The sequence below is a fragment of the Halichoerus grypus genome, chromosome 8 (assembly GCF_964656455.1).
Source record: "Halichoerus grypus chromosome 8, mHalGry1.hap1.1, whole genome shotgun sequence".
NCBI classification, from domain to species: Eukaryota; Metazoa; Chordata; class Mammalia; order Carnivora; family Phocidae; genus Halichoerus; species Halichoerus grypus.
In genome coordinates, this window is record NC_135719.1 from 26,020,837 (window position 1) to 26,033,064 (window position 12,228).

The 12,228-nt window shown below is 49.4% G+C and overlaps 1 protein-coding gene across 2 annotated transcripts in view; it reads left to right on the plus strand.

Moving 5' to 3' along the window:
* LRRK1 (leucine rich repeat kinase 1) overlaps positions 1 to 12,228 on the plus strand; it is a 119,333-nt gene that overhangs the window by 189 nt on the left and 106,916 nt on the right. The window contains exons 1-2 of one of the 2 annotated variants that reach the window (XM_036092891.2): positions 306 to 355; positions 5,013 to 5,235. In XM_036092891.2, the coding sequence (XP_035948784.1) occupies positions 5,139 to 5,235 (97 nt within the window). In that variant the 5' untranslated portion in view covers positions 306 to 355; positions 5,013 to 5,138. Of the gene's footprint in view, positions 1 to 305; positions 356 to 5,012; positions 5,236 to 12,228 lie in introns of those variants that run through there. The other variant, XM_036092889.2, reaches the window with a different exon arrangement.

Here is a 12,228-nt window from a genome sequence, read left to right on the forward strand (position 1 = left end):
CTGGGGGCCTGGCTGCCTCCAGCGCCGGGTCTCGGGGAGCCCCGGCCCCCCCCCCCCGCAGCCCACGCCCGCGCTCCGGGCGGCCGCGTGCTCCCCCGAGGTGGCCCTTGCCCGGTGGGGGGGGGGCGGGGAGCACCGAGGGCGCGGGCGGCCCCCGTCTCGCGGCCCCGCGGCCTCCCCGGCCCGCCGAGTGGGGGAGGGTGCGGGACCCCAGAGGGCCACCCCGAAACCCCGCGCGGGCCGGGGTCGGAGCCGGGGAGCAGGGGAGAGAAACAAAAGTCGGGAAGATCCACCAGGGCGTCTACAGGTTTCCTTCAGCCCGGCGGGGGCCGAGTGTGAGCGCGCCAGTGTGCGGGTGAGTGTGAGTGCGTGTGTGCCGGGGGAGGTACTGCCCGGGATCTCTGGCCTCCGCGGGGGTGGGGGGGGCTGCTTCTGAGGGGTGCCGAGGGCGCCTGCACACCCCACCCCACCCCACCCCACCCCCGCAAAGCCTGGGCCGGGCTTCTGCCCACCGGACGCGGCTCTGGCCAGGTCCCGGTAAAGCCCGCCATCTCTGCCACCTTGCCTGGCAGGGGTGCAGAGATGAGTGAGGTCCGGGACGGGGCAAGGAGGGGAGCCTGGGAAGGCTGGAGGCCAGAGGGAGATGGTGAGGGAGAATTGGGGGACCTCTGGCCAGCCCAGCCTGTCCCTGCACACTTGGAGGCCAGGAGGTTTTCTCCCCAGACACATCAGCCGGGGTCAGAGAGGTAGAGAAAACAGGAGCCTGCGGTTAAGTTTTTAGCAAGGCTCTCACTGAATACCCTCTTTTTAGAGTTTGCAAGCCACTCAACATTGTGACAAAGTGCCCAGACATTAAAGGGACACCTAGAATAGGCATGATTTTGGAAAACATTAACATTAAATGCCTCTTGTCATTTGACTACTTATTTTTGCTTCTGTCCCTGAAGAATAAAAAAATTAAGTTAAAAACATACAAACCTCACACCTGACTTGTCCCTAAAGGAGGTTTTGGGGTCAGCGAAACGTTCCTTCCCCCAAGCTCCCACATCTCAGGGAATAGGCCCATGGTCAACTCAGTTGCTGGGAATTTTCCTCTATCCCATACCCTCATCCCTTGAATTCAGTCTGTTAGCAAGTTCTGTTGGGCTTACCTGTGTGTCTGGGTCCAACCCTTCTTTCTCACAGTCTCCATCCTAGTCCAAGGTACCAGCATCCATTTCCGGTATGATTACAATCCTTCCCTCTCCACTCTCCAGTTCTTTATTTGACAGCCAGAGTGATTTTTTTTTTTAAATAGGTAAATCAGAATGGGTCAGTCCTCTGCTTAGAACTCTGCAATAATTTTTCCTTGTGATTGGCATGAAATCCAGGACACCTCCTTTCCCTCGGTTGATCTGGGGTCTGGCATCATCAACCAGCTGGCCAGTGCCCCTGCCACCCGCCCCCCCGCCCCCCCCCCCACCAGCCACCCTGGCCCATCTTGCTCTCCAGCATGTGGTCTCTGCAGTGTTGACCCCTGATTCTTCACATGGCCAGCCACCCCCCCCCCCAAACCCAGCCTCTTTCTCACATCCCTCGCTCACTGTCCTTCTGGAGTCTCCAATGGTATTATGGTCGCTCTTCATTGATTTGCTCTCTCCTTTAATTGCCTGGCAGTCTCGACTGGAGCTCCAGGGTCCAGAGACCATTCCTAGGCACCAGCATTGCTCACTGCTACATCTTCACTCCCGGAACTAAGAGGTGCCTAGTACACACTGGCACAGGGATAGAATGGCTAATGGACAGTCGTAACTTGTTTCTGGTTTCAGACTCGTGAAGGGCTTCTGTTCCCAAACCCTTGGGTGTTCATCTGGGACTGAGACCTACACGTTTCTCTTGTCTGCAGCTCCTCGATATTTTGATGTCCATGAATCCATTAAACACATTTTGTAGACAAGCCAGTAACTGATCGGGGAGGCTAGTAGTGCCAAAGGGATATCGAGGACTGTGGATCAACCATCTCTACCATGCTTTTCATTCAAAAAATTACTGGATAAGATGAGCGTTGCTAACATGCTTCATTTGCAAGCGTCTTCCAGCCCTTTGGTACTGGCAATCCTTTCCAAGCCTCTTGAAAAGAGAGGTGAGCAGATCCTGGGTCTCCTAGATTTCTCCTCTGTCAGAAACTTTGTAGCAAGCACTTACTTAACTGTGCCTTCCCCACCAGCTGTAAGTTTCACGAACTTGTGGAGTTCAGTCCTCATAGAAGGGGCCCAATAGAAACATTTGCGAGTGAATGTCAGGTTCCCCTTTTTTTATTTTTCATTAAGTATTCAGGTTTATTCATTAATGCAAGTGTACAGAGTTGGCAAACGAAAAATGGATGAGGTTTTAAAAGGTATTAAAATAATCATGACAGAAAACTTCTTGAAGCCCTCTTAAGGATGTATCCACCGTAATGAAAACAAGACATGTAACTTGCAACCAGGATTTGTTGCATTGGTCTGAACCCAAAAGAAGCCTGAGGAAGCAAAGATCTGTTGGAGGGCAAAGATTAAGCAAAAGTTGAGTCACCTCATTTTAAAACTTCTACCTTAGAGTCTCAGCCAACATACAAATTACAATTGAAAAACTGCGCCAGTCGTAAAATCCTCCATTGGTAAAGAGATTTTCAAAAGGAAACTGAAAATGAAAAGAGGAACAAAAGTGCTGGGCAAGGGTTGGCCTAAAATATTTTAAAGATTTTTTTTTTAACTTAAAAGCATTCTATGGTAAGACACTTCTGTTTTCAGAAGGAACGTCTACTAGCATTTGGATTTTTTTAAGGTGTTGTTAGGTAGATGTGGTAGCTGATTTTAGGAGGTGTTTGAAAGCAGATGGCCACCATGCTCCTTGGTTTCTGAATGTTACTGTAGGATTTGGAGCCTTTAGTTTAAAACAGAGATGGTTTTGCTGCTTTTCCGTGTTCTTGTTTCAAGCTGGTTTTCCTAATCAGATTTTTACAATTTAGAGAGCTTTGATGGTCTCCTAAATTTTGTCCAGATTGATCATTCCTCCTCGGATTGTTCAGACTCCCATACTCCAAACACAGGTTTTCCTATGTATGGTTTGCTGAAACCTCTCACTCTTTAGTTCAGAAAGGTGGGGGGTCGTAATGGACATGGCCTCTGGGGGAGGGGTTTCCTAACTCCTTGACCTTCCCCTGCCTATAGGAGTACAGCCTACCTGGGCCTGATTTCCAGGATCTAAGATGAGAAAGTTCCAGTGCTCTCCCAGCCTTATTCTGTAGCTTGCTCAGTGCCCACACTGTTCAGGGCACCTTCTAAAACCTGCTCGGTGGGGAGACAGTGTGTCTGCCCTCCAGCATTGATACTCTGAGCTTGTTAATCAGTCTGCCAGGCCTCCCACTGGTACTGTAGGTGAGAACCACCTCTGGCCCTATTATAGAAAGTGATTGCGGAAAATTTACCTTATTTCAAATCACACAGCAACCCTGCGAGGTCGCCTGGGTGAGAGGGTGCATGTCTATTTTTAACAGATGGGAAAACTGAGACACACGTAAGTTTCGGCTTGAGGTCACACTGCTGACATGTGATAGAGACAGGCCAAGCCTTTGATGTCCAGATTGTGCTTTTTTCCTTTCCATATTGTCTTGGGCATGATTTACATGACCTTGATTTTTTTTTGTATCATTCTCCATTTCAGTTATCTGTTTCAGAGGATAGTTGCTAATGACCCTGTACTTAGTTATAGTATAGACTCTCTGCAAACACTAGTAGAAACACACGCATTTCACATAGTAATCCCCTCCCATTGTGCGATTTATCCCGTGCCAGGCCTGAGCTGGACCTGGGTCTTGCCCTCAAGGCAATTCTGGAAATTTAATCATCATAGCAGGATGGGCACCTGTGTTGGGGGGCACCAGTGTTGGGGACCCCCTGCCCCAGGCTCAGTGGGAGCCCGGCATAAGAGAGCAACACCCTGGTTCAGCAGTTATCACAGCCTTGTTTGTTTGGGGAGATAAATCTTAATCTAACTCAGAGTTTCTCCAGATGATTGGAACTGTTCGGGCCAGATAATTCTCTGTTGTGGGTGGCTGCTCTGTGTATTGTAGGATGTTCAGTAATGAACCTGACCTCTACCCGCTGGATACCTATAGCACACCAGACCCCAAATTGTGACAACCAGAAATGCCTTCAGCCATGGCCAGATGTACCCAGGCAGGCAGAATGTGTGGGGCTCCTTCCTGTCATCCCCCAGGGCTCAGACGGACTTGTCTTCATAACCAGTACCAACGCCTTCCAGACCCCTTCTCTTCGGGATGGTTGCCTGCTTGCTTCTTTGCGATTATAATCTTGCCTCTGGGCTTCCAGAAGACTTTGTCCTGGACAAAGGGAAGGCCTTATATCGTGATCAGTTATTAGGTGTGTCTGCCCCATCCTTGAGTGTGAGCCTCTGAAAGCAGAAACCTCATTTAGTTGTATTGGTGTCGCTGGGCAACTGACAACGTTTATGTGTGGATTGAACAATGAACCCTTTACCAGTGGGTGTCTGCAATTGTTGGGGTTGCTTCGAGACTGGTTTTTTGTTTTTGTTTTAGAGAGAGCGAGAGAGAGAGAGTGAGAGAAGGGGAGCATGCACAGGGACGAGGGGCGGAGGGAGAGGAAAAGAGAATTTTAAGCAGGCTCCATACCCACTGCGGAGGCCAGTGTGGGGCTCGATCTCACAACCCTGAGATCATGACCTGAGCCAGAGTTAAGAGTCGGATGCTTAACTGACTGAGCTACCCAGGCGCCCCTCGAGACTGTTTTTTAAGTAGACATGACCCATGGGGTGCAAGGTGAGGTGGGGGGAGCTCTGTCCTTTCACTGCCCCCACCAGACTGGACGTGGCTAGACAGATGGAATGTGAGGAGGAATGTTGCCCAGGAGAAGAGTACCGAGGTGCAATATATAAATAGTAAATGTATGCAAGGGTACAGGAAGGGACTTGACAATTAAGAACACACTTTCTGATTTTATGATGTTTTTCAGCACCAGAACGAGACAGCTTTCTGCTCAGCCATGACTGTGTGTCTGTGCCTTCGTCCATCCTCCGGGGAGCGGTGGCAGCGGTGACCCCGGCCAGGACTGACTTGGAGAACAGCCACCCAAGAGTCGATGGCTGGCATGTCTCGGCGACCGCCCAGCATGTACTGGTGTGTGGGGCCAGAGGGCTCAGCTGTGTGTCCGGAACGTGCCATGGAGACCCGTAATGGTAAGAGCAGGGCCAGCCTGGCACGCTGGGCATCACCTGCCGTCCTGTGGGGAGTCCAGAACAAAGGGTTTTTGACGGAAGGTTAAAAATGCCAATTACTTGGTGAAAGTCTCACTATAAAGTATATCTTGGGATTCTCACTTAAATTCTAAACATCAAGGGGCTGGGGGACAAAATTTATTATGGACGCAAAGATCTTAAGAATCAGGGCATTACTTCATGTTGGTTAAAAAGGTTTTTTAATGGGGATTTGGTTTTGTTTTCTCATGATAAAAATAATACATGTTTGTTAAAGAAAAATTGAAAAAAGGAAAAAGAAAAAGAGAGAGAAGTAGGGGAAAAGAAGTCGCCAGGAGTCCCCCTGGCCTAAACACAGGCACTGCTAATAGCTTGGTCTGTTCTCATCCAGTCTGCTTCTCTAGGCTTTAGGGATTTTGTTTTAATTTTATAGTGTGTATACAGTTTAGTATCCTACTGTTTTCTCCTAACTTTGCCAGTCACCTAACTTGTATGATCATCTTATGTGGGAACACTGTATAAAGTGATCGACCTAGTCCTCGCTCCCCTGTTGGATGTGCAGGAATGTTCGGGTTGCTTCTAGTTGCTGACTCTTACCGAAAACATCCCATTCCCATCTTTTTATACATGGTTTTGAGACTGTTTCCATAAAATATATTTATAGAAGTGTGATTATTAGGTTTGAACACTTTTAAGCCTCTTTCTATGTATTGCCAGGTTTCCGCTAGAGTTGTACCACTTTTAACACAAGTTAAGAGGTTGGCATTGACACTGTTGTTAACAATAAATATTTGTTAAGCCCTGAGTGCATACCAGGCCCTGGATTCAGTGCTTTAGGAAATCATCTCATTTAATCCTCACAACGACCTAGAAAATGGTCATTTATCCCCACTTTATAGCTGAGGAATTTGAGAGTAAAAGATACGTAGAAACTCAGTGAAGGTCAACAATTTGTAAATGGCAGAACTGCTATTTGAATCCTGTCTTCACTCTGGAATTCTCGCCCATAGAGTCTAGGCCATCGTGTGGGGTTTGAGAGGGCCCGTATGTTGTGTTTGAGAGGGCCAGGGTGTTTGTACCCTCCATGAAGTTAGCGACGCAGCGTTGTACCTGGCTCAGCAGACACTTTGTTCGGTAACTTGTGTGTCTCTCTCCGTTGAAAATGCCCCAAAGCTAATTACGGTGATGTTTCTGGAAGATTGCTTTGCACATAAATCAAATTATGAAATGGGAAAAGAATTTGTTTCTCGACATTGCCCAGCACTAAAGGTTCTCAGAACGTTCAACTTGCATCTTTTGAAAAGTTATTTCTCTCTTAACAGACATATGTCTGTTTTCTATTACTCATTAGAAAGGCCTTGCCTTATTAGCCTGAGATCAAGGTGACCTGCGGTAGAACGTGTTATCCAGTTTTTGAGTAGTACATCTACTTTCCAGTCCTCTCCAGCTCCATTATTCCACCTGTCTCTCCTCTTAGCAATCCTGAGGAATGAGGGTAGAATGGCGATGTCGGGGCTTACTGGGTGGGTGCCTGTGTCAGCTGAAAAGGCCCCAGAGGGGATCTGCCCTGTCCCCTTCCTGGTCAAGAGTTGGTGATCTAAATGAGTAGGTCTCTACCCTGGCCCCCAGAAACACTGGGGTGTCTATACTACCAATGCCAGGCACCCCCTAGGCTCATTGGAACAGCATTTTGGGGGAATGGCAGGCATGGGCATTTTTAAAAACTTTTCCACCCCCTTCCCATGATTCCAATGTGCAGCTGGGGCTGAGAATCAACTGGTCTAAAATGTTTGGGTCCCCTAGAACAGAACTTCTTAAATTGCAATATATACTCAAGTCCCCTGGGGATCTTGGTGAAATGCAGATTCTCACTGTGTAGGTCCGGGGACACCGAGATTCTGTGTTGTTAATAGGCTCCCAGGTCATGCTGATGTTCTGGTCTACCCACAGAGTTGCAAGGCTGAGATGATGGCTTTCTGAGGGGCCCGGGGATCCCCACCGAGTCTTACAGATCCTTGGGAGCTGGGCCAATGGACAATGAACAGACCTGTTACCTCTGGCTCCAGGTTAAGGAGTCACTGCTGACTGCGTGTTAGCTAGAGTGATGAACGTGAATGTCAATGACATTCTCCCCCCCCCTGCCGGCGGCAGAGATGCAAGTGGAGAAAGCAGAAACACACCAGGTCTCTTAAGGTCGAGGCGCAGAGTGGCGTGCTGTTGCCCTTGGCCAAAGCAAGTCCCATGGGGGCCCCCCAGATGAAGAGCTCCATCCACGAGGAGGCCATGCCCAGGCTGTGGATGCAGACAGAGGTGAAGGACTGGTGCCTGTCCTTCCATCTGCCATGATGGGAGTTAGTGGGCTTCAACCCTTTGAACAACATAATGTGTCATATTTGTATATTGTTATTTATTTGTTTAAGCGGCCTGCATGAATTCCTACCTGGAGCATATATAGCAGTTAACAGTGGAGTTGCTTTGATGGGCAGTCGTGAGAGGTAGGGTTGGTGAGTCCCACCTGCTGGCTTTCACCTTGACCCCAAAGCTCTGCAGGCCCAATTTTAGAAACATCGCATGTTTGGATTTTATTTTCACAAAATACAAATCTGCACACCAAGACCACAGCCTGGGGGCAGGGCACAGTCAGAGGGTAACACAGTCACATGGAGATTACAACCACTGCTCTTTGCTCATGCGTAGGCTTTATGTTTTCTACACTGAGCATGTGTTCCTTTTTTGTTTTGTTTTGTTTTGCATTACATTTGCAACCGGAAGAATAACACTGCCATTTATTTTTAAAAGTGTTGCCTCTTTAAATACCGATGTTTGGTGATTACGATCTAACTGGCACATCTCAGTGCTCACTTCTAAGGCCAGCGTTGCTCCGACTGGCCTCTTATCTCCTCATTTCTTTCTGGAACCAATGGAGGTATATTTGCACCCACCATCCGGGCTGTGACCCCAGCAGATGAGCCAGATTTGTTCTGCTCACCTTCTCCCCAGACCTCCTGGGATCCCAGGGAACCCTGCTTCCCCTCCCGCCACCCCCGTCCACCCACCTCACCCCCGGGAAGCTTAGCACACACCCAATGCCCAGCATCACCAAAGGAAAATTGACTGCCAGGAAGCAAACCGATAAGACTCAAATTATAGTCAATGTAGAAACAGCTCTCTCTCACTTTTAGAAGCTCTCTCTTTTTAACAATGCTTGGAAGACAGCATGCTTTGGAAACGATGAAGTTATTATTGGGCTTCCGAACATATTTAGAAAAAGATCCAAACATTAATGAAAATCAGGGAAGAACTCATGTTTGACTTTGGGGTTTTGGGGTGATGGCATTTTGTTTGCGTACCGATGCGTCCTAGGGGTGTTTCTCGCGCCCATACCTGTTTTGCTCGAGTAACTGACCTTGTGCGTGCTTAGAATGGCTAGCCCTTCCAAAGCCCACGAAGGTGCAAGCACTTCACCAGTTGCCGGTGGGGCCAGGGGGTCTGGGTGGGCCTGTCCTGTGTGTGTGTGGCACAGTTGTGTCCCAGGAAGGCACCGTGCAACCTTATTGGCACCGTCAGCAGTCAGCTGGCCTGGGGTGCATGAGGGACATTTAGGAAGCTTGGGTGAGCGGAGAGCATGGGCTGATAGAACGAGGGTCAGTGAGATAGTGGGCCGGGGCTGCCGGGCAATCTGTGTGAACAAACACACCATGAGACACATTCTTTGGCGTCTGACACTCCTCAGAGTGGAAAAACCTGTCCTACCAGCTGAGGTGAGGCTCCCTGGAAAATGGAAAGGTGAACAAACGTCTAAATAACTCAGGCCGAGAACTCTTGGCGAGACTCTCTGGAGGATGAGGGGTGCTTAGGGAGACGTGGGTCACCGGGGGGTGGCTCAGGTCCCCCACTGCTCTGTGAGCAGCTCTGACTTCAGCTGCCTGCCTCTCAGAGCACTATCCTCCCCTGAACCAGCATGGACCAAAGGAGGACAAGGAACATTCCAGAAGGTCTTCAAATCCCAGGTTTTTACACAGCTACTTTCAGTGTCCTTCTCTTTTTCTCTTGGCTTTCTCAAATCTGTATTAAAAATAACTTCCCAAGAGCCACGTGCTTTGCTCAAGTAGGGGCTCTTCTTGCCTTCTGGAAATAGAACTAGGAAATAGGCTGAAATAGGAAGTGCCCCTCCGGTGGGAGTGCGCTTTCTTGGAGGACGCTGTAGGAAATCCTACAGGGGGCAGGGCCGCGTGGATGTGGGCCTCTCCGAGCGGAACTGCCAGCCCATGTTTCTAACCTGTTCCTGGAGCCCATGTCCTGCTCGAGCCTGCTGGGCCAGGTTCACACCATGGGAGCGAGGAGGGTGGACAGGGCTTTGCTTAGAAGGAGACTGTGGTCCATAGGGCGCCCCCCCCACCCCCCCCCCAGCCTGGCCTCAGAAGCAGCCCTGGACCGTCCAGGGACCGTATCCAGTATCCAATAAGGAATCCTTTACTGAGGGAGGTGAAGCAAAGAGAGGCCAAGCGGTGGCCTCGGGGGTGGGGAAAACGGCTGCGGGCATCCATCCATGAGGGGAGCAGTTAGCTCAGCTGAGCTTCATGCCCACAGAGCTCTGCCCAACTGCAGAAGCTCTGGCTTCGATGGGGCTTTTAATGTCACCCTTCATCGGAGGCTCAGATCTTCTGATTATTTCTCCAGAATGTACTTGCTTACTTCTAGCAATGGGGAACTGACTCCCTCTCGAATAAAGCCAGCCTGTCGATGGGCGACACTGTTAGGAAGTTTATGCTGCAAGACCAGTCCTGCCTTTGTGGCATCTAGCTCCGCCCCCCTGGGCTGATAAGAATCCCTTACCCCCCCTCCGCCTTTCTTGAAATAACTAGAAGCAGATACCTTGCCCTCCCTCCCTGTGGATTCCTTCTCAGGCTGAGTAAACCACCCACTGCCTTCAAGAGCAAGCAGCCTTCTCCTTGGTTATCACTGAGCTTTTTTTTACTCCTTGGTCTGTGGAGCCATTAGGCCGGCCAGCTGGGCTCAGGGAAGGAGCTGACTTCCTGCCTCTCCCCTCCCCCCACCCCGCTCCCTCCACCTTGCCACATGCGGGCTCTTGGGAGCATCCATTCTAGGGGGCAAGAGCCTGAAGCTCACCCAAGCCCTCAGCCCTGACCCACGGCCCGCCTCCCCTTACCCAACATTGGCCCTTACTTGTCTCCCCTTCTGAGGGGCGGGCAGGACAGTCCCACCTGGTAGCCTCTGTGTCTACCTGGCATGCATGCAGTGGCCAAGAGAGGGGCTTTTCTTTCCAGCCCTGCACCCGGTCCCCCACGGAGACCCCTGTGAGCAGGAAGGTGTCTGTGTAGACATCCCCAGGTCCCGGGGCAGAAGGACGAGGATTTTCTTCCACCTGTCTGATTTCCTGGTCCACATGAGTTAGACCTCAAAGCAGCTGTATTTAGGGATTTTTATGAAATTCTTTAGTTCTCTGGGTATGGACCCCTACTCAGGCATAACCTATAAATCCAAACTTTAGTAAATGAATTTCACGCGCATTTTCAGGAACCCTGATGAATGAAAATAGGGGGCTTCCAATATTCCTTCAAAGTCCTTCACCAGCCTGGCCTCCCCAGGGTTCAGTTTGTCCAGGTTCCACTTAGACATCTTGTTATTTATTGACATTTGTCTTAAAGAAGAAAAGAGAAAAAGACTGAAAAAAACCCAGAAACATGTATCTCAAGCATCCTGAGCCCATAACCCTGATGTTAGAGAAGAAATCACACATTAGTTAGAAATGATATTTTCAACTGTAAACAACTTTTTTGGATTATACTTCATTTTGCTCATTCTTTTAGGGTCATCCTTAGCAGCTTTGATCCCATCTACCCTCCCTCCCCCCACCCAGCATCCAATGGCCGGGCATGTCTCCAGGTGTTGGTTTAAAATTGCCTACCTGGGGCGCCTGGATGGCTCAGTCGTTAAACGTCTGCCTTCGGCTCAGATCATGATCCCGGGGTCCTGGGATCGAGCCCCACATCAGGCTCTCTGCTAAGCAGGGAGCCTGCTTCCCCCTCTCTCACTCCCCCTGCTTGGGTTCCCTCTCTCGCTGTGTCTCTCTCTGTCAAATAAATAAATAAAATCTTAAAAAAAATAAAAATAAAAATAAAATTGCCTACCTGGTCATTTCAAGAGAACCAAGACCCAAAATAACTTATTTTTGGCATCTTGAATTTATCAGAGACTTAGAATTACACACATTCTCATAGAACCGTCACATGATATAGATAAAGCCACTGTGATCTTTGGCTCCTTCCTATCCTTTCCAAGTGCTCACTGGTAGCTGAGTGTTTCCTTCCCATCCTCTCCCTGTACTTGTGCCCATGCACGTGCACACACACACAGTCCTTTTGTCGTGTTTCTGGTTTTACGTGCGTGCTGGTCAATTGTACATACGTTGTGCAACTTTTTTCCCTTGAGTTGGCTTGTGGGCTTTTTCACGTGCACCAAATTCGATAGTGTGAATAGAATAATGTTTATCCAATCAGCCTTCCATTAATGTGCCTCTAGATGATTTCTACATTTTGCTTATTATCGTAAGAGTTGATTAGCACTGCCTATGACCCAGCACAATTGCAGGACCCAAGAATAAGCATATGAAACGTTACCCAAGTAATACACACCCCTGGTTAAAGAAGCAAGTGATGCAGAACAGACTCTAAGGCAAAGCACCAGGGTCAGCTCCCAAAAGGGTCTCTATTTCCTGTGTCTGATTCTAGTTCTTCCCGTCATTACCATTTCTCTACGTGGAGAATATATGCCTGCACATCTGCTCCGTCAGCTGAGCCAATGTCCACGGCCTGCCTGCCGTAATAAATGATTTCCTTCACTTTCGTGCCGTGTCTCCCGGCTGCTCCATCCATGCGGAATTCTATCAGTGTAGACTCATCTTTGGGTCGCATTCATGGTCTTCAGTGATATGTTCCCATCACGGTGATTTGG